This window comes from Artemia franciscana, chromosome 7 (assembly GCF_032884065.1).
Source record: "Artemia franciscana chromosome 7, ASM3288406v1, whole genome shotgun sequence".
NCBI classification, from domain to species: domain Eukaryota; kingdom Metazoa; phylum Arthropoda; class Branchiopoda; order Anostraca; family Artemiidae; genus Artemia; species Artemia franciscana.
The window spans coordinates 50,810,766-50,833,396 of NC_088869.1; the positions used below are offsets into that span (position 1 = coordinate 50,810,766).

General features: G+C 34.5%; 1 protein-coding gene across 1 annotated transcript in view; it reads left to right on the top strand.

Moving 5' to 3' along the window:
- Nucleotides 1-22,631, top strand: part of LOC136029425 (neuroendocrine convertase 2-like) — a 157,397-nt gene that overhangs the window by 128,128 nt on the left and 6,638 nt on the right. The window contains exons 9-11 of the mRNA XM_065707806.1: nt 6,983-7,083; nt 16,234-16,467; nt 17,913-18,077. Of these exons, the coding sequence (XP_065563878.1) occupies nt 6,983-7,083; nt 16,234-16,467; nt 17,913-18,077 (500 nt within the window). The remainder of the gene's footprint in view (nt 1-6,982; nt 7,084-16,233; nt 16,468-17,912; nt 18,078-22,631) is intronic.

Consider the following 22,631-nt stretch of genomic DNA (forward strand, 5'->3'; position numbering starts at 1 on the left):
CGTAAGAAGTTACAGTTGCAAGTTGTCCCAGTTGCAATTATTCATAGTCGAAAGTAGTTGCAGTCGCAAGTACTCGCAGACCTAAGTAGTTGAAGTTGCAGCCACAAGTACTCTCGGTTACAAGTAGTCACAATTGAATTCGCAAGTGGCCGTAGCTAAGAGTAGTCCTAGTCACAAGTACTCACAGTCACAAGCAGTCACAAATACAAGTAGTCACAGTCGCAAGTATTATAAGTTACAAGTAGCCATAGTTGCAAGAAGTCACAGTCAAAAGTAGTTTCAGTCGCAAGTAGTCGCAGACGCAAGCAGTTGCAATTGCATCCACAAATATTCACAGTCGTTAGTAGCCACAATCACGGTCGCAAGTAGTTGCAAATGCAAGTAGTTGCAGTCACAAGCTTTCGCAGCTGCAAATTGTCATAGTAGCATGCCGTCAAAGTTGTATGTAATTACAGTCGCATGTAATTGCAGTAATAAGTATTCATAGTTGCAAATAGTTGCAGTTACAAGTACTGACAGCTGCAAGTGTTTGTAGTCGCAAGTGTTGCAGTTGCAGACGCAAGTAGTAGGAGTCGAAGTCGTAAGTAGTTGCAGACGCAAATAGTCGTAATCGCAGTCACATACTATCGCACTGTCAAATAGTTTTACTTCTAGTGAAGAGTAGTCGCAGGCAAAGTTGGAAGTAGTTTCAGTCACAAGTATTCATGGTTATGGTTGCAAGTAATTGCTGTCACAGTTACAAGTAGTCACAGTTGAAGTTTCAGCCGCAGTATTAGTGGTTGCAGTAGCCCTGAGAGTTTCAAGTCAGAATCCTCAGCCGTTCCTAAGACATCGCAAATACGCCCTTTTGATAACCTGGATGTACATCCAGTGTCTTTTGATTTCTCTCAGCATTCCCTATAGTTCCCTTTTAGTGCCCCAAGCCTTTTCTGACCTACTGAGGATTAAACATCCCCCCTTTCCCAACAATAAGTCCTTTATGTCAACAAGAGGCTAATTTCCAAGTTTACAACCCTTGCCCTGAGGGCTGGGAGGGCTCAAGACATTTCCGAAAGTGTAATTATCGGAGTTTTGACTATTTGAACAAAATGGTTGTCTCAAATTTTTGATCAATGTGGAGGGGGAGCTCTTAAAAAGGGTGAGAAAGGGAGGAGAGGCTGGTTGCCCTACGATCACTTTTCAAAAACCCCTTAACATGTCCCGAAAGTTTCAACATAATACCCTCAGCCCTTTCCTAGGTATTTTTGATGCACATTTCTGACAACCAGCATGCATATACTCTGTTTTGGTTTTGTACAACACCTCTTCAACATAACCTGAAAGTTTTGTCTTCATATCCTAAGCCTTTTTGGAGACCAAGGGTGAAACATGCCCTCCCTTTCCCAAAAATAAACCCTATATCTAAGCAATAGCCAGCTTGCAAAACTTACAACCCCTACCCCAGGAGATTTGAGGAGTCATATCATCCCCGGCGGCATAGTTATTTAAAGTCTAGATTATATTATGGCTATCTTAAAATTTTAATTTAATATCTTCGAAGTGGGGCAGCTAAAAGTGTATGAAAGGGGGACTGGTTTACGTACAATTACCTTTGATTCTTAAACATGCCACCCGAACTTTCATTTTCCGATCGAACGAGCCCCCTTAGAAGTTTATATGATCGTCCCTACCATATAAAGTAGCTCTGGAAAAAAAAATAGATAAATAAATAAATATTAAATAAAACATTGAAGCGCTATTGCCCTATACCTCTAGCGTTGCCTTTGATAATTTTTGTAGCGTATAAAGTAGCTACAGAAAAAAATGCAACAAAATTTGCATGTATTTAATTTATGGCCATGAGCAACAAAACACTCTAACAAGAATATTTTTTTTTACGTAATAATGGGTAATAATGGGTAATGGGTAAAATCATTGCCGATTATTCAACTTGTTGGCTGCGTTGTTCGATGAAGAAAAAAGAACTGATTATTCGATTACACTTCCAAACTTTTTTCTTTCAAAGACTTTAAAAGCACATTTTCAGCAAACACAGTCTTTTCCTTCAATACATTTCTACAAAACAAATATAACTGTTTAGACTGTTTTTAAATAAGCAATGGAATCTGACAAATCCTTGAAAAATGAAAAGTTGTATTTACATGAGAGTTTCCTGGAACTCCGAAAGGGAAAAGGTATCAGCTTTCATATTGGCAGGAAAAGTCTTTAATCCCTCAGGCTATAAGCTTTCGAAAATCCAAACGAATTTTTAGTCTGCACATAACTGTCCTTTCACCAATTAAATAAAAAAAAAGTTTTTTTTTTTAACTGAAAGTAAGGAGCGACATTAAAACTTAAAACGATCAGAAATTACTCCGTGTATGAAAGGGGCTGTTCCTCCCTCAACGTCCCAATCTTTACGCTAAAGTTGTATTCTTTCTCTCAATCCTAATTCATTAAACAGTAAATAACTTTAGTGTAAAGAGTGGGACGTTGAAGGAGGAACAGCCCCTTTCATACACGGAGTAATTTCTGTTAGTATATGAGGTGGTTTGCACCCTCGTTAATACCTCACTCTTTATACTAAAGCTTTAATTTTGTCCCAATTCTTTAAGATTGGCCTCTGAATCACAAAGGCTGTAGAATATATTGTTTAAATTACTAAGAACACTTTAGCGTAAAGAGCGAGCTATTTAGGAAAAGATGGAACCCCCGTATGCGTAATAATCTCTGTTCGTTTTAAGTTTTAATGCTGGTCCTTACTTTCAGTTGAAAAAACTTTTTCATGTTTATTTTTTCATTGTTTTTTTTTATAGCAATGCTAGAAAATCCTGAGCCCTTTTCATTGAAATTCTCTTCCCCCATGACATATTCTTCCAATGAAAGATCCTCCTACATAGCTCCCTCCCCTCAACCCCCCCCCCCCCCAACCAAAAATCCCAGTGAAAACGTCTGTACAGTTCCAAATAACCATTATTGTATTTAAACAATGGCCAAAGTTTGTAACTTGCAGCCCCTCCCCCTGGGACTGTGGGGGAGTAAGTCATCCCCAAAGACATAGTTATTATGGTTTTTGACTATGCTGAGCAAAATGGCTATCTTAAAATTTTGATCTGTTGACTTTGGGTAAAAAATGAGCGTGGGAGGGGGCCTAAGTGCCCAATTTTTTTGGTAACTTAAAAAGGGCACTAAAACTTTTCATTTCTGTTAAAGTTAGCCCTCTTGTGACATTCTAAGACCGCTTGGTCGATACGATGACCCCTGGGGAAAAACAAAACAAAAAAAACAAATAAACACGCACCCGTGATCTGTCTTCTGGCAAAAAATACGAAATTCCACATTTTTGTAGATAGGAGCTTGAAATTTTTGCAATAGGGTTCTCTGATACGCTGAATGCGATGATGTGATTGTCGTTAAGATGCTATGACTTTTAGGGTTTGTTTCCCGCTATTTTCCAAAACAAGGCAAATTTTATCAGGCTCGTAACTTTTGATGACAAAGATTAAATTTGATGAAACTTATATGTTTAAAATCAGCATGAATATCCAATTCTTTTGATGTATTTGTTAGTATCAAAATTCCTTTTTTAGAGTTTCGTTTACTATTGAGCCGGGTCGCTCCTTACTACACTCCGTTACCAGGAACTGATTGATAATGGAAAAAGAAATAAAGGTGTCGCGAGAGTACGAGCTATTGTTTGTTTGTTTTTGTTGATGTTTCACTAAAAACACAGTTCAACCACTATCAGCAAAATGAGAGTCGGTGTCCTAGTTGAACCTTATAGGGTTAAGGTTTGATTTACTCTTTTTGGGGAAGCGGGAAAGATGGGATGTTCGAACTTATTGTCATCAAGAAACCCGTTGAAAGACGTTATTGGCTCTCAACAAAACGAAAATATGTGTTACTACTCTACATTTCGGGGATATTATACCTTAAGTTTGTAGTGTGAAAGCAAGGAGATCTCTAAATTCTTACCATCAGGATATTTAGCCTACTAGAAGTAACTATAGGATATCAGCCAAACCTGTTGGGTAATAAGAGCTCCTGTGCCTAATTTGACCTCTCAGGATGGTTAGAGCTTCTAAATTCTTTTCTGTTCATAAAATCTCTTTTCATTAGCAAAATTATTAGGTAGGTTGACATGACTCATTTGACCAAACCTACTTTATACAGAAGGTAGATTGCTTTATACAGAAAAGTAGGTCAGAACCTACTTTTGTGACTGTGCTTTTTCCCTGAAGTCCCTGAAAAATTAGGGGGCCTCGAAAATTTTTTTTTCTTCATGACATCTATCAGTATGTCCGTTATTAACCAAAGCTGGCGGGACGTTAGAATAGGTGACCTAACTGAGTTTTTAGGGGATCCATGGCTTTGGAGGTCCTTGTCATCGTAATTTCGAAAAAGATGACATGTCAGCTATTTTGCAATTTTTGCTGGAAGTAAAATCTATTCCTACTTGCCATTGTGAGTTTTAAATCTAATTTTTAGCTATGTTCAGAATGAACCAACTAACTCGGTCAGATGTAATAGTTAGAGTTATAGTATTGTTTGTGTCTTTACAGTGTAAAATACAATTTTGGAATCTTGAGACCGATTAGAAAAGGTATTCCCTATTTCTTATATGTTGAATCAAAAAGTTCGTGGTAACGAACTGTAGTAAGGAGCGACCCGGTTCAATAGTAACCAAAACTAAAACATTGAATTTTGATATCAATAGCTACATCAAAGGAGTTGCATTTTAATGCTCATTTTAGATATATAAATTTAATAAAGCTTAGGCTTACCCATCAAAAGCTACGAGCCAGAGAAAATTTGCCTTATTTCAGAAAACAGGGCGAAACAACCCCTAAAGGTCATAGAATCTTAACGAAAATCTCACCATCAGATTCAGCGTATCAGAGAACCCTGTTGTAGAAGTTTCAAGCTCATATCTACAAAATTTTGTATTTTTGCCAGAATCACGGATGCGTGTTTATTTGTTTGTTTGTTTGTTTTTTTTTTCCCCAGGGGTGATCGTATCTACCCAGTGGTCATAGAATCTTGCTTATTATTTTCCCGAAGTCACCAGATCAAAATTATGAGATAGCCATTTTATTCAGCGTAGTCAAAAGAAACTTATAACTATGTCTTTGGGGACGACTTACTCCCCCACAGTCCCCGTGGGAGGGGCCACAAGTTACAAACTTTGACCAGTGCTTACATACAGTAATGGTTATTCGGAAGTGTACAAACGTAATCAGGGGGATTTTTAGGCTGGAAGGGGGTGAGAAGAGGGGGATATGTTGGGGGAACTTTCCTTGGAGGAATTTGGCATGGGGGAAGAATATTTTCATGAAGAGAGCGCTGGATTTTTTAGCATTATTTAAAAAAAAAACGATGAAAAAATAAATATGAAAAAGTTTTTTCAACTGAAAGTAAGGAGAAGCATTAAAACTTATAACAAACAGAAATTATTACGCATATGATGGGCTAACCTCCTCCTAATATCTCGCTCTTCACGCTAAAGTATTTTTAGTAATTTCAACTATTTATTCTACGGCTTTTGTGATTCAGTGGTCATTCTTAAGAAACTGGGACAAAATTTCAGCTTTAGTGTAAAGAGCGAGGTACTGACGAGGGAGTGAACCCCTTCATATACGTAATAAAAACATGAGAATACAGAAGTTCGTTACGTAAGTTAATTCGTAAGTTACGTATATCTTTTACTAATAAAAACATTCGTAAAAAAATTAAAAGTTCTAGTTGCCTTTTTAAGTAACCGAAAAATCGGAGGGCAACTAGGCCTCCTCCCCCGCTCCTTTTTTCTCAAAATCATTCGATCAAAACTATGAGAAAGCCATTTAGCAAAAAAAAAAATGCAAATTTGCTTTTAATTATTCATCTGCGAAGAGCCAAAATCAAAACATGCATTGATTCAAAAACGTTCAGAAATTAAATAAAAAACAAGTTTTTTCAACGGAAAGTAACGAGCGACATTAAAACTTAAAACGAACAGAAATTACTTCGTATATGAAAGGGGATGCTTCCTCATCAACGCCCCGCTCTTTACGCTAAAGATTTTTACTGTTTTAAAAAGTAGAGTTAAGAGAAAGAGTCAAACTTTAGCGTAAAGAGCGGGGCGTTGATGAGGAAGCATCCCCTTTCATATACGGAGTAATTTCTGTTCGTTTTAAGTTTTAACGTCGCTCCTTACTTTCCGTTAAAAAACTTGTTTTTTTTTATTTAGTATCTACCAGAAAAGGAACGCCAGATTCAAACTAAATTTGACAGCATTGTCAGAGCTTGACTATTAGATGTTCCTTTTAGAGACTGGGCTCTAGTTGACATCGTTTGCGGGGAAAGAGGGTAGAGATTTCAAAACGTCTGCTAATTAGCATAATGACTAGGAAGGCTGGTAAAATTCATTTAGTCAAATATGGTTAGCAGCTATGTTTACGTGTCTGTGGTCGATCAGAACCTCTCTGATAGATTGGCTATATTATTATATATAACATAAAGCTTACTATTTGACCATATAATTTCAGCAAGTATATTTTTATCAGGTCAATCAGTTTAAAGTGCGTCCAACAATTTAAAATACGACTTGTTTTCTTAGGTATTTTTAAGTTGATTCAACGAAAGATGGAGCTTCCTTTTTTTCCTGAAACAGAACTTGGTCTCTACCCCGAGGTAGTTAGTGGTTAAGACAGCCCAAAAGAGAGACTGGTTTACACGTTTTAGCGTTTGAAGTTCAGGATTTTTCCTGTAAAGCAGCAGTTCTAAATTTTTTTAACCCTTAATGAACTTTTAGTTTAAACGATATCTCTTGAATAAATCAGGGATTTCACGATTAATATATTTCAGCTCTGTTACAGCACTTGGCAGTTATAAACTATATGCAATTTGTTTTGACAAGATTATTTCAATTTTTATCTCACGTATTCTATCATACTTCGCGTCACCTATCAGTCTTGTGTTTAGCAAAGCTTGTGTTTTACGCATATCAAGCTTTTACTATTTCCAGGCGACGACTGATTTATATGGAAAATGCACAAAAACCCATTCAGGCACATCAGCTGCTGCACCAGAAGCTGCAGGGGTTTTTGCGTTAGCCCTTGAAGCGAAGTAAGTTTTTTTCCAGATATTAATGTAATTTATATTTAATCCAGTTTGATTTTAGTGCCACTGAACATCAATATCATTTTACACCAAAAACAGAGTCAAAGAAGAAAATTTTTCTGATTAAAAAGGTTAAAGTTTTTTATATCAATTATTGCAGGGGAGATTTTTTTCTTTTTACTTAAATAGTTATATCATTATCTGAACTCAATTTGAAATCTTAAGTAGTATTTCGAACTAAACACAGAACACTAACTTTAAAATTTTTCTTGTTTTTGCCGATGAATTGTAGAGGAGTTTAACCTCAGGGTGGCACTAATACCAAATTGGAATACCGCCAGTAATTTTGCTTTAATTTTCATAATACAAAATTATATTTTCTTGACATATTTTATGCAAAAGACGAAACTTACTGGAAAAGATATTTGATATGTACTTACAGAATTTACAGAGATTAGAGCTTTAACAAGAAAAAATGATAAGCTGTTTACTATTGCGGTTCGATCAAAATACTTAGGTCTATTAGGGGAAAAGGTTAAGATAGACAGAAAAAAATTACAAACAAAATTATACTGACGAAGGATAATAGGCTTCAAGAAATTATGATTTTTTTTTTTAATCCAGTGGTTGTTGAGGATATCCTAGAATGAAACGGTGAGAGATTATAAGCTACAATGTTAAGGACTTTGGTTGTCATCAGTAAGAGCAAAGACTGTAGCTCTGAATAGAGTCGTGAGGTAAAGGAGCGCAAATAGCAAAGTCAGCCCCAGTGGTAATATAGCTTCATTCACAGCCTTGCCTTACTTCTTTTATCGCCTTTCAGCCCTTTCGCTTCATTAAATCAATCCAATGATACTGTTTAATAAACGATTTAAAAGAATCATCCATTAAAATGTAGTAGCAGAGCTTGAATAAACCTATTAATGCACTACTTACAGAGTTACTGAGTTTACTAGCATTTTTATGTAAGAACATAAATGCAAAACCAATCAAACAACATTAAAGTGACTCGAGCTAGAGTGCATAAAATAAAAATGAAATTTCGGCTCAGAACAAGTGTTCCTTCATGGTCAAAGTTCAAGGTTGCTCTTATGTAAGTTATATTTTCTATTATTTTATGCAGGTGAAAACCTGCTCAAAATGTAAGTCTTAACAAATTTTTAATGATTGAAACATTTACTCAGTTTTTTAATTATTCGACAAAAAGTGACGAACAAAAAAAAACTACATTCTCAACTCCCAACCGTAAACCCTCCCAAAATTCCTTAAGTACCTTGAAATTCGTGCAATCTTTATAAAGGATCATAATTTATTTCCATCTTAAATTTTAAAGTAATATCGGGCTACCACTATGCAATATAATAACAAAAATATATAACATCTATTCTTTCGAAAAATTACTAAGTTTCTTAAAACAAAATTCAGTTTAATTAGTTATGCAATAGTTGGAATTTTCTGAGTAGTTCCTGCCACAGTTTCACAGTAATTTCTGATTCATCTGAAAACGAGAGCCGGGTCGAAAATTTTATTTGTGTCATGTCTGTTAATTAGGCTTAAATAACCATGCTCATATCAGACACAAAATTTGGTTTTGTTTCTCACCTTCAGAAAGTACTCGCATGGATAAATAATTTATTATTCACCTTTATTTGAGGATAAAATATCTTACTTGAATTTGACATAGACAGATCCCGTCCGATCCTCCTGTTGTTTGAAAAAATATATTCAATCTGACCTGTCAAATCAATGAAGAATGAATGTCAACTTTCAAATTATCAATTGAGAACATCTTTTACAAAAAAAAACGTAGTAAAATATCAAATTAATAATAATTGTTTCTTCAGGAAATCAGCTGGATTGCATGGAAGGTCCCTCAGTTGCTCAGACTTAAATGTAGTCTGAATCTCCCTTCCTTTTTATCTCTTTGTTTGTTTTTTTTTCACGAAACTGCACTATCTCATAACATATCTCCATCAGATAAACATAAATTTGACTTAGACTGAATCATATAAAAATACAATTAAATCACTACTGAACGGATTGCGAATCACATTGCATTATGACTCACATTGTGAGAAATCTTGGTTTACTCTCTCTCTCTCTTCATTTTAATTTTATCAAACAGTTCGTGGTAACGAACTGTTTGATAAAAACAGTTGTAAGGAGCGACCCGGCTCAATAGTAACCAAAACTCTAAAAAATGGAATTTTGATACCAATAGCTACATCAAAAGAATCGCATTTTAATGCTGGTTTTAAATATATAATTTTCATCAACTTTAGTCTTACCCATCAAAAGTTAAGAGCCTGAGAAAATTTGCGTTATTTTAGAAAATAGGGGGAAACGCCCCCTAAAAGTCATAGAATCTTAACGAATCACACCATCAGATTCAGCGTATCAGAGAACCCTACTGTAGAAGTTTCGAGCTCCTATCTACAAAAATGTGGAATTTTGCATTTTTTGCCAGAAGGCAGATCACGGATGCGTGTTTTTTTTTTTTTTTTTTTTTTTTTTTTTTTTTTTTTTTTTTTTTTTTTTTTTTTTTTTTCCAGGGGTGATCGTATCGACCCAGTTGTCCTAGAATGTTGCAAGAGGGCTCATTCTAACGGAAATGAAAAGTTCTAGTGCCCTTTTTAAGTGACCAAAAAAATTGGAGGGCACCTAGGCCCCCTCCCACGCTAATTATTTTCCCAAAGTCAACGGATCAAAATTCTGAGATAGCCATTTTATTCAGCGTAGTCGAAAAACCTTATAACTATGTCTTTGGGGAAGAGTTACTCCCCCACAGTCCCCGTGGGAGGGGCAACAAGTTACAAACTTTGACCTGTGCTTACATATAGTAATGGTTATTGGGAAGTATACAGGTGTTTTCAGGAGGATTTTTTGGTTTGGTGGAGGGGTTGAGAAGAGGGGGATATGCTGGGGGAACTTTCCTTCGAGAATTTGTAATGGGAGAAGAAAATTTCCATGAAGGGAGAGCAGGATTTACTAGCATTATTTAAAAAAAAAACAATTAAAAAATAAAAGTGAAAAAGCTTTTCAGCTGGAAGTAAGGAACAGCAATAAAACCTAAAACAAACAGAAATTATTACCCATATGAGGGGCTCACCTCCTTCTAATACCTCGCTCTTTACGCTAAAGTATTTTCGGTAATTTCAACTACTTATTCTACGGCTTTTGTGATTCAGGGGGTCATTCTTAATGAATTGGGATAAAATTTAAGCTTTAGTGTAAAGAGCGAGGTACTGACGATGGGGCGAATCCCCTCATATATGTAATAAAAACATGAGAATACAAAAGTTCTTTACGTAAGCTAATTTATAAGTTACGTAAATCTTTTACCAATAAAAAGATTCGTAAAAAATTAAAAGTTCTAGTTGCCTATTTAATTAACCAAAAAATCGGGAGGCAACTAGGCTTCGTCCCCCGCTCTTTTTTTCTCAAAATCATTCGATCAAAATTATGAGAAAGCCATTGAGCCAAAAAAAAAAATATGAAAATTTCGTTTTGATTATTCCTCTGCGGAGAGCCAAAATCAAAACATGCATTGATTCAAAAACGTTCAGAAATTAAATAAAAAAAACAAGTTTTTTCAACTGAAAGTAAGGAGTGACATCAAAACTTAAAACGCACAGAAATTACTTCGTATATGAAAGAGGCTGCTTCCTCATCAACGCCCCGCTCTTTACGCTAAAGTTTTTTACTGTTTTAGAAAGAAGAATTGAGAGAAAGAGTCAAACTTTAGCGTAAAGAGCGGGGCGTTGATGAGGAAGCAGCCTCTTTCATATACGAAGTAATTTCTGTGCGTTTTAAGTTTTGATGTCACTCCTTACTTTCAGTTGAAAAAACTTGTTTTTTTTATTTAATTTACGTTCTAAGACCACACTGGCTATACACAACATTTGACCAAAACAAGAAAATAAAGAAACATATATAATTACAAAACGTGGATGAAATGAGAAAACGAGAATGATTTTCATCAAACAGTTCGTGGTAACGAACTGTAGGTTTCTATTGAAACCTACAATAGAAACCTACAGGGATCTATTTGGTTTCTATTGAGCGACCCGGCTCAATAGAAACCAAAACTCTAAAAAATGGAATTTTGATACCAATAGCTACATCAAAAGAATCGCATGTTAATGCTGATTTTAAATATATAAGTTTCATCAAGTTTAGTCTAACGCACCAAAAGTTACGAGCCTGAGAAAATTTGTGTGATTTTAGAAAATAGGAGGAAACACCCCCTAAAAGTCATAGAATCTTAACGAAATTCCACCATCAGATTCAACGTATCAGAGAACCCTACTGTAAAAGTTTCAAGCTCCTATCTACAAAAATGTGGAATTTTGTATTTTTTGCCAGAAGGCAGATCACGGATGTGTGTTTATTTGTTTGTTTGTTTTTTTTGTTTTGTTTTTTTCCCAGGGGTGATCGTATCGACCCAGTTGTCCTAGAATGTTGCGAGAGGGCTCATTATAACGGAAATGAAAAGTTCTAGTGCCCTTTCCAAGTGACCAAAAAAATTGGAGGGCACCTAGGCCCCCTCCCACGCTAATTATTTTCTCAAAGTCAACGGATCAAAATTCTGAGATAGCCATTTTATTCAGCATAGTCAAAAAACCTTATAACTATGTCTTTGGGGACGACTTACTTCTCCACAGTCCCCGTGGGAGGGGCTGTAAGTTAAAAACTTTGACCAATGCTTACATATAGTAATGGTTATTGGGAAGTGTACAGGTGTTTTCAGGAGGATTTTTTGGTTGGGGCGGGGTTGAAAAGAGGGGGATATACTGAGGGAACTTTCCGTCGAGGAATTTGTCATGGGGGAAGAAAATTTTCATGTAGGGAGCGCAGGGTTTACTAGCATTATTAAAAAAAAAAACAATGAAAAAATAAATATGAAAAAGGTTTTTTCAGCTGGAAGTAAGGAGCAGCATTAAAACTTAAAACGAACAGAAATTATTACCCATATGAGGGGCTCACCTCTTCCTAAGACCTCGCCCTTTACGCTAAAGTATTTTTAGTAATGTCAACTATTTATTCTACGGCTTTTGTGATTCAGGGGTCATTCTTAATGAATTGGGCCAAAATTTAAGATTTAGCGTAAAGAAAGAGGTACTGACGAGGGGGTGAACCCTCTCATATGTGTAATAAAAACATGAGAATAAAAAATTCTTTACGTAAGCTAGTTTATAAGTTACGTATATCTTTTACTAATAAAAAGATTCGTAAAAAATTAAAAGTTCTAGTTGCCTTTTTTATTAACCAAAAAATTAAAGGGCAACTAGGCTTCCTCCCCCGCTCTTTTTTCTCAAAATCATTCGATCAAAATTATGAGAAAGCCATTTAGCCCTCCCCCCCCCCCAAAAAAAAAAGAAAATGCAAATTTCATTATAATTATTTCTCTGCGGAGAGCCAAAATCAAAACATGCATTGATTCAAAAACGTTCAGAAATTAAATAAAAAAAACTAGTTCTTTCAACTGAAAGTAAGGAGCGACATTAAAACTTAAAACGAACAGAAATTACTTCGTATATAAATGGGGCTGCTTCCTCATCAACGCCGCGCTCTTTACGCTAAAGTTTTTTACTGTTTTAAAAAGAAGAGTTGAGAGAAACAGTCAAACTTTAGCGTAAAGAGCGGGGCGTTGATGAGGAAGCAGCCCCTTTCATATACGAAGTAATTTCTGTTCGTTTTAAGTTTTAATGTCGCTCCTTACTTTCAGTTGAAAAAACTTGTTTTTTTTTTATTTAATCCACTGGAAAAAATAACAAGCGAAAAGACAAAGGTTGCTATTTCGGTAAGGACCTTCGCTAAAATATGAAATTTTATTTTTCAGAAACTACATTTTCTTCTTCATGTCAGGATTTGAACGAGAAAAAAAAAGAAACAGAAAACGAGAAACTTGTTTTGGGTGTTATTTTGTCCCTAAACGTTACGAACACCACTAAGATGATTGTCACCGCGTCTTGGAAAGAATAAAGTTTGTGTTGTTGGATATCTGCTGGTACAATATAGCTGGAAACCAACTATAAGCTACTAAACAAATGAACTCCAACATATAATGTCAATAATTTTCAAGGAAATCAAAAATTCAGCTATCCTTATAGTTATCCAATTGGCGTGAAGGATTCATTATTAAACTATACCGTGGAGGCTAAGGTTTTCCTCCAATATTGAAGTATAGAATAGATCAACGTAAAGAATCTATATGTATTCTCTTGAGACTCTGATACTTTCTGTCTTGGGAATTCCTTATTGTAATCCAAAGAAAAGAGAACTAGTCACGTAGTAAGGGGTCGTGACCTTTCATAAGGAAAATTCAAGCTTCATAGATCATTCTTACGTAGTTTTGAGGATGACTGAAAGGCTAGGATACTTAGTAATGCGTTCCAGATTACAAGGAATGACCCGACAAGAGAGATCACTCATCCTCACTGTAAATGAAGGAGATATTATAATTTGTGTTATTTTTAAATTCATAAATGCCCAAAAGGTAAGATTACTAAGAATTGATCAAAATTAGTAGTATACTCAGGATAAGAATAAACGTGAAGGCAATAGGCGGGAGTGTGTAGGAAATCCTTCAACCTCAGTCAAATAAAAATGATCTTGATAATTTTTAGGATTCAAGCTTAAAATTGACGGTTCAACAAGGATTCAAAAACAGTCCGAACCACCAAATCAAGCATATATATGTATCTATGTATATATATGTATATATGTATTTTGTGGTGTATTTGATCCACTTTGTATTTATTTGTTTAAAATTGTAATCTTTTTTTTGTTTTAACTAAGAAATTTCGTGTTTTTACTATTGTCTAATTCATTGATGTTTTTGTCTAGGTCTGTAGGCATTTTACATTAAATGGTATGATAAAGCTGTGTCACAATTTGGAAGACAGTAGAGACGTCTGCCCGAGTACATACGAAATTATGAATTTACACTTGTGGGGAGACGGAGTCTTCTTTAGCTTTTATCCCTTTTATTTAGGCTAGTTTCTATTCAACGAAAATTAATCTGCCACTGTTTATTTTCAATAGAAAAATTTGCTTTTGTATTCTTATTTAGAATAGAATAGAATTTTATTTTAAAATTCCTATCACAGTATGGTTGCCTAATTTGAATTTTACGTCAAAAAAGCACTAGCATGTATCATATTGAAAGAACTCGACCTTCACGTCAGACATAATTCGTTTTACAAAGTACATAAAAAAAGAGTCAATACTTAGTGAACGGTTTCCCTGGTTATTATTTAACTCGTTCTTGTTCAAGTCTTTAGCTATTTTACATTGAAAGGTGTGATCTGGCATAAATTGAAAGGTAGCTCATCTGCCTGACCTGTCGTCCTATACAAATTTAAATCAGATGATGAACTATTTCTCTTTTGAGGCTCCCTTTTGCAATATCTGCTTCTATCTATGGAATGGATCTCTAAGGTTCCTCACAGCTTCATGTAATTACTTTAGGCAACACAGGAAAGAAAATGAGATAAAGCAACCATCGTGCAGTAGGAATGGAATAAGACATATTCTATTGACTTAAATAGAGTGCTGAAAACCGGTGCAAAAGGCAATGTCTTGCATTCCAAATATGCTACAGAAGATTTTTCTCAAATATGATTTTTTCTTTAAGGTCCCATCATTCTTACAAAAGTGTCCAAAATTTGTTAGGCAAGTTAGTTTTTAGGTGACTTGGATAAAAAAAAATTCGGAGTTGGACCAAAATCACTTCTTTGGCATTGGGTCCTTACCTTTCGTAACTAAAATCAGACCAGTAGCTTCCTTAGTTTATTATGAAAATAACTTGAGGGTATCTAGTCTTCGATGCTTCTAGCAACGCCTGGCTTGCCCAATCGGGTTGATTAATAAACAAAAAAATTCAGATGGATGAACAAACTTAAAATCCAGAAAAATATTCCACTCTTAAAAGCATTTATTTCCATAAAAAAAAACACGATTCATTTATTCTTAAAATAACATAAAAGACGTGAATTGACATTGTGGAGCTATCTATTTTCCATGTTATATTCTCTGTAACCGACATTATTCACATCTGAAAAGGGAAACAATAGTCCAGAAAACTTAAGAGCTATAATAATTAAAATCAGTATTTGAACGTGTCAGTTACTCAAGCTATAGATTCCTAATGCTGTCAGGATTTGTTGAAGTTGGGTTTTCATTTTGGGCTTGGATGGGGATGGTGTATAGCCTATTCCTGATGGGTAAACAAAACTTCCAAATAATAAAGTAAGCTTTGTAAGACATTTTTTTACACAAACAGTAACAGGAGGCCGAGTATTTTGAGGCCACATCCGAAGTCCTTATCAACAAAAAAAGAAGAAGAAAAAACAATGGCTTAAAAATTAACAGTACTGGCTAATTTTGGCACCCTATGAGAATGAATAAAATAATATGCACCATTTGTGAAATAGCACCAACGGGCAAAGGTATGTGCACAAAGTGAGCCTTCGGGTGCTCCTCTCCAAAATATGAAGATTGAATTTAACTACTACAAATTCCGTGCAACTCACCCTTTTTGGCAGAAATATTAATTTTATCGTAACGGTAAATTTTGGGATAACAGTACTAGCCAGCTACTTCACCTATTTTGAGCTCTATACTCAAGTGAAACTTGGTCCATAAAGACTGATGGTGGGCGGAGAATCTCCGTGCTTAAAACTAGCAAACATATGTTGAACGACGATGAAATGAAGGCCTCAATAAACTCATCAGCTGCTTCCGCACCATCAAAAGTCGACCGCTATGCTGGTTCGATCACCTTCAACGACAGCCGATCAGCTGCCGTCAAATCACCTTTGTAAATCATGAACTTGGCACACACCCCTAAGGCCGGCCTCTTAAGAGATAAAATGATAATTTCCAGGCCTATATTTTCCTCCAGTTACTCCCTATAACACCGAGCGATTACAATATCGTCACCATACGCCTCGGAATATCAGAATGCAATAATCCCCAATGCGGCCACAAAGGTAAGACGGGATTTAACTCAAGGAAGCGTAAAGCCTCATAATTTTAAATTGGTTAGTTATTGGGGGAAGTGTCACTTTTTAATTGATGTTCAATAGTGTGAAAACTATGATAAAATATATGCATTAAAAGAAATGCAAGTTTATTATTATTTTTTTTCAGTCCACTACTAACATGGCGTGATGTTCAGCATTTGACAGTCTTGACTTCTAAGAGAAATTCACTTTTCGATGCGAAGAATCGGTTCCATTGGACAATGAATGGAGTTGGGTTGGAATTTAACCATTTATTTGGTTTTGGAGTCCTTGACGCAGGCGCAATGGTAGCCCTGGCGAAACAGTGGAAAACAGTTCCAGCAAGATTCCATTGCCATGCAGCTACGATGAAAACTTCACAGTATGAATTATATCACCACTTTAGTATTATATAAAGAATATACACACATTCTTGTTTAGGCGGCTAGATCGTTGGTAATAAGCTTAAACTGTAGAAACTCATTAGTTACGAGAACGTTTTACAATGACATCCACCAATATTTTGGTCCCGGTAAAGTGCAAACTAGGAATTGAATTTCCAGCAGGGCCGCAAAGAAAAAAAAGGATAAAATTACGTTTAAAAAAGGTTTTTTGCAACCTTTTCCACTTTTATTTTCAATTTTACCCTTTTTTATTTCAATTTATTTTCAATTTTATTTTCAATGCTTGTAAAAAGTTAGAAAAGCAGTTTCGCATAATCTCAGGGGTTAAGTCTCAGACCAAACCTGGTGATGCTATGTTTCAAATGTCCAACGTGTAACATCTTATGGAAAATGTCATTCCTAATTCTGAAGTTACCCGTAACCGTTTTAAAGGGGGTAGGCGTTTCTTGCAGTCCCGAGACGTGAAATGACATATTTAAAATAATTTCTTTTGATTGGAAGGAGGGAAAGTTTGTCAAAACAGCAAAAACAGGATTACAACAGGGAATACTGTTTCGAGGCGATTTCCAAAAGGTCATGAATTAATGTACACTTTAAAAAGAGAATAGAAAATTTTTATAATTATCAGTTTAAATAAGACGTAAACAAGTTAACATTGGGGTGGTGACTGAACAAAATCCCTCAATGATTTATTTTAATAGTGTGATGAGCCCTATGACAAAAATGAAGAATTTTGATGTAATGTCCTCATCCTAGTCTCCCTGTTTCAGTTTTCATGACAGAATATATGAAAGCCCAAGATCGTTTTAAAAATTCAAAGTTGTTTTTGTGAGAATCATGTGAGAAATCATTCAAAGCTGCTTTCAATAGTAATCTGGAAAGCAAGTGATTTGAGTTCAAATAGCCCAGCAGTGCATTGGAAGGTCATAATAGCCCATGATGTCGACTATGCCATCTTCAAATATTTCAAAATTTTAACTGGTTGGTCAAGTTTCAAAATATTCACTTTTTAAGATAATACTTGATCAATGAAACTTCATTTTTACTATTTTATTATCCAAAATTGACCATAACTCATAAACAGTATTGGTAAACTCTTTATTATTAACTATCATGTACGATCAAAAAAGATATTTACAATTTTTTAATGTCATTTACTATAGAGGATGAAACTTCTTTAGGATAAGGTGTCGATTAATAATATATATATTAAAGAATTAATGTTATTAGCCGGTTATAAATTGTTATTCACCTCTTATTTGAAAAAGTATTAAAAGTCATTCTTCTTTGTAGAACAAAGGAAAAAGTAGTAAAAATTTAATTTCTTTCGTCCTTTTCATTTTTATTTTATTTTTAAGTTTCTTTTTTGTTTACGTGTTTCACTTCAAGCGAAAGATATTTATGTTTCATCTCTAACTTTTAGCCAAATTCCATCTAATGGATCCCTAATCCTTCGTCTTGACACTTCATCATGTCAGGGTCAAGACACTGAGGTTGATTATTTGGAACATGTCCAAGCTGTTATCACAGTAGAATCCTCAAGGCGTGGGGACCTGGAAATGCATTTGACATCCCCTATGAAAACTAGGTAAGATAATTTCCATAACTGGATTGTTTTTTCCTAAAGTGTCTTATTGATATTTTTTGAGATGGCAATATTTTAACCAGTATTTTTGTAATTTTCTCTTAATGACTGTTTCATACTGTCACAGACTTATGTAAAAGAAGAGCAGTTATGTTTTAAAACTAAAGGTGTATAGCCGGCTCAGACTCATTCCCGCTTTCTTATTAATTATTTTATTACATAAAACCTTTTTTTTAAATTAGAGACCGTATTATCTTTTTTTAGCCATATTATATTTATTGTTATAATATTTTTATAATATTGTTATTAATACATATAATATTTTCCTTGGCTATTATTGTCATTAATTCTGTAATTATGTGTGTTGTTATTATTGTTATTATTATCATTTATGCTAGATGCTTGAATTTACTGTGCAAAACCAAGAAAATTTATTTATTTGGGTCTTGGGGTCTAGAGACAACGGGATGATATGTTTTTTTTTAATCTTGTCAATAAAATCTACTCCTTAAAATCTTAACATAACGGGAAAAGTTTTTTGCATATTTTTTTTCCTCTTTAATGCTCTCCGTCTCCTCTTATACCCCCATCTGCAATATATGACCTTATCTAAGAATTTTCTATATGTAGAAACAAAGTTTATTTCTTAGACCAAACTTCCCTTCTTATTATAAAGAGAATGGAAACATAGGAATGTATAATCAACAGGCAAAACTTTCAAGATTGGAAATAAAACAATGGACAAATAAAGACAATGTTTACAAGAGGAAAACCCTACCCAGGCAGGCTGTGATACAAAATAAATGCAAGGAAACCTGGGCTCCCCCTTTTGGAATTTTTCACCCATCTAACCCTGTAATTATTGTTTTTTTTTAATTCTGGGAGGGGGTAAGTGCATCAGAAACCACCTCCTAGATACGCCCCTGTTTCCAGACTCAAATTTCAGAATGGAAAACGATTTTCATGTCCAGCATTAACATACTATAAGGCCATGTATAGTAGTCGTAGTATATAGCCTATATAGTCTTTTGAGTTTTCTTAGGGCACTGGATTTAAAATCCCGTATCCATAATTTTAACTATCATTCTTATGAAAGACATGTTCACAAGCAAAGCAGTTGTAGATTGTTTCTTTTTTTTAATGACCTTTTTTTTAAGTATTTTGCACATTAATTTTGTCTTCAATCCTCCTACAATCCCTCACCTTCCCTCCAGTCAGGAAAAAAATACTATTTCAAGAACACTTCATCTCCGTGTATAGTATTTGACATGACCTAAGAATTTCTTATTTACGATCAAGTCAGTTATTTTAGACTTTCTTAAGCCAAACAAAACTGTTTTCCAATTTCTCTCCATTTCTATAATGACGTATTTGTGGAAACCATAGTATCCATCAGTTGTAAATCACAAAATTCTTGAAAATAATATTTGCTTTTAATAGGAGTGTTTCGCATTCAAAACTGTTTTAGTGTAGTCGAACTCTTAGGCAAACGTCATTACAATCGAAGTTTGCATTGAAATATAAAGGAAATGTTAAGAGACAAACTTCCGTGTTCCCTGTTACTAGGATTGCTAGACTTACTCCCGTAAATGAAATAAATAACGATTTTTATCTAGTCATTTCAAAGTTTTAAAAGTCAGGGCTAGGATTTCCAACTCATATGGGTTAAGGAGTAATTTCTTAAGCTCAACTTAATTTTGTTTTAGTATAGTTAGAAACAATCAGAAACCCTAAAAATGCTTAGTTCTTCAGGGATATATTCCTCTCAACATTATTTAACTTGTAATAGACGGTGACTTGACAAATACATCAAATCAGATTATAGTTTAGAATAGTTTGCATATCAAGTTTACACAGTTTATCGACCATGATATACATGTTAAGGGACCCAAATAAGGCTGACACTTCGGTGCCGAGTTCGTAACCTTTTGTTTTTAAATCTGCCAAGTGGCTATCTTATTCCGGTATCGAATAAATTCTAAAGTGTCTATTATCGGTATACAAATTAGTATAGGAATACAAATGTTACTCTTCCTCAGCGGGAATAGTGATTTGCTCTTTTTTGGTGTTTATTAGCCTGCTTTACTTGCCCACATGTAAAAAATATGGATTTGAGAAATTGTTGGTTGAAATATATTTTTGTTACATCTGGATAACATTTTCGCTTGGTCATTGCTCGGAAGTAACGATTCGTCTTTCTTAGGCTCGTACCATAATTGGATGTGAACCTCTCTTAAATGTCAGAATCTGACAATATTTGGACTAAAAGAAATTTGTGGGACAATTTTGGCTTTCATTATGTCTGCATGAAGTGTATTTTTCTCTATTTTCACTTTTCTTCTGTATCTATTTTATCTGGATGGGGAAGACTTAATCCAAAAATTTTGTACAATCTATACCGGGAAACATTTCGTCTTTTCTTCGTTAAAATTAGAATTGATATAATATCTGTCACTTGTCGGAATCTTTCTTAAATGTCATACTCTGACAAAACTTATGTTGAGAAAAATCTTCCGAGGCTGTTTTGGCCACACACCACTTTTTTAATGTACTGGTCTTCATTTGAAAATTCTATATAATTACTGCTGGGGAGTGGTTCTTGTTTTCTTTCTAAGTATCTACGGTAGTATATGAATCTATTAAACTAGTCAAATATTAGATTTAGTTTTTTAAGATTTTTTCTCGCATTAGACACTCAGAGACAATATACAGTTCTTTTCAACTGTTTTTCTTGTATTCTGATGCTAATAGAATTCAATGAAACTTTTTGAGTTTCACATTAGAGCGGGGGCTAGATGCTCGAGAAACCCTATCTTAAAATAAGAATATTCCCACTTGGTTCCTCTTATATGAGACTGCTGTCACAAAGAAGACATAAACCTACAGGCTCCTTATATAAGGTTTCTTCTGCGAAAAATGAAAGAAATGGGACCTCTGATGGCTTTGACACAAAGGTTCTTTAATTGCCCATCTTTTTGCAGTCTAACACATTTATTACCATCATATTTGCTATTACTGATTTTCATAAGAGAATTATCAAAAATGTTGATTAATTATTTGTCATTATTTGCTTTCCAAAATACCAAATAATAAAAATATTTGGTTTTTTCTTTGTATTATAAGTACTGAAAAAACGAAATGTTATTATTTTTTATACTTTTTATTATGAACATATAAAAGGTGGAATTTGCAGTTGGCAGTTGTTTTAGGATGAAGGTAATAACATATAATTAATTATAATTAGGGATAATTGGCTTTTGGAACACACCCTGTGTCTATAGCCCTTCAAAGGCACAGATGCTCTTCAAAAATAAATGAAACCTAAATGGTCTATTCCCATTTAGATCATATTCCTTATAAATTGGCAAGTTATAATTTTGTTTATTGCCGAGGATTTATGAGTTCTAGCGCTTCTGTTCTTTAAAGATAACCAAATATGGCTTTTTAAATGAAGCAGAATGGAAGATTCCTCATTCATCATCCTCAGAAAATCTTTAAAGTGGATAGAAGCAAAATCTCTATAGAAGAACAGTATCACTCCTTTTCTATCGCTTTTCATAAGAATTTGACAGAGGAAACTATCGTTGAGGGAACTAAATTAGAATTTTACGTTCAAACGAATATTTTTAGATTGTCTTTATGGATTTCAGGTTTTCACATCGCTTGAAGTCTCAACTTCCATTTGCACGAGACTACAATATCCATGGATTATTTATTCATTATTTTGAATTAACTCTCCATTTGTTAAAATCCGAAAAAATATCCTCTCAAAGGGAGGGGATACACTTTTATATAGGCCACTTTGCACCTTTAGCAAGAAGGGGTAGGAAAACCGAGAAAAAAAACACTCCAAATAAAACCTGGAAAATGTTAGAAATCATGGGAAAGCTCGTATTGCCCTTGATATGTAGGGGGAGGGAAGGAAATTAAGCAAAATGGTTTTTTAAGGTGAAAAATGGGAAATACCTTGTTTATCATCCTTGGAAAGCTGTTAAATGAATAGAAACGAGATAATTTACGAAACAACATTTTCATCCTTTCCTATCGCTTTTTATGTGAATTTGATAGCAGAAACTGTTGTCCGGGGAATTGAATTCGAATTCTAAGTCTAAATGAATCTCCTTGGAGCGCTTTTATGGATCTCAGGTTTCTCTTCGCCTAAGTGACTAAGTAAATTTATGTTGCTACGCACCTTGGACTTCATTCATTAAGGGCTATTTGTAAAACAGTCTAAGATGATATCAAAATAAAGGTAAACTTTACTGGTTTTATTTGTACTATAAAGCTATTTAACCTTTTAATGCTTCATAGCACATAACTAAGGTGGTTAATTATATATAATACGAAATGAAAGTGATTTAAGATGGAATACAAAATTAAATGTTGTCTTTTATTGTACAATAGAAATGGTGTTCATCTTTTCATCTGCAACATTTTCTTAGCTTATATTCTGTACTATGTGAAGCTGACTTAAGCCCTGTTTTCAATCGGTGTTTTGAGAACAAGATAAGGAACACATCAACAAAGCACAAGAGAACTTGTCTTTCAGGCAAAAAT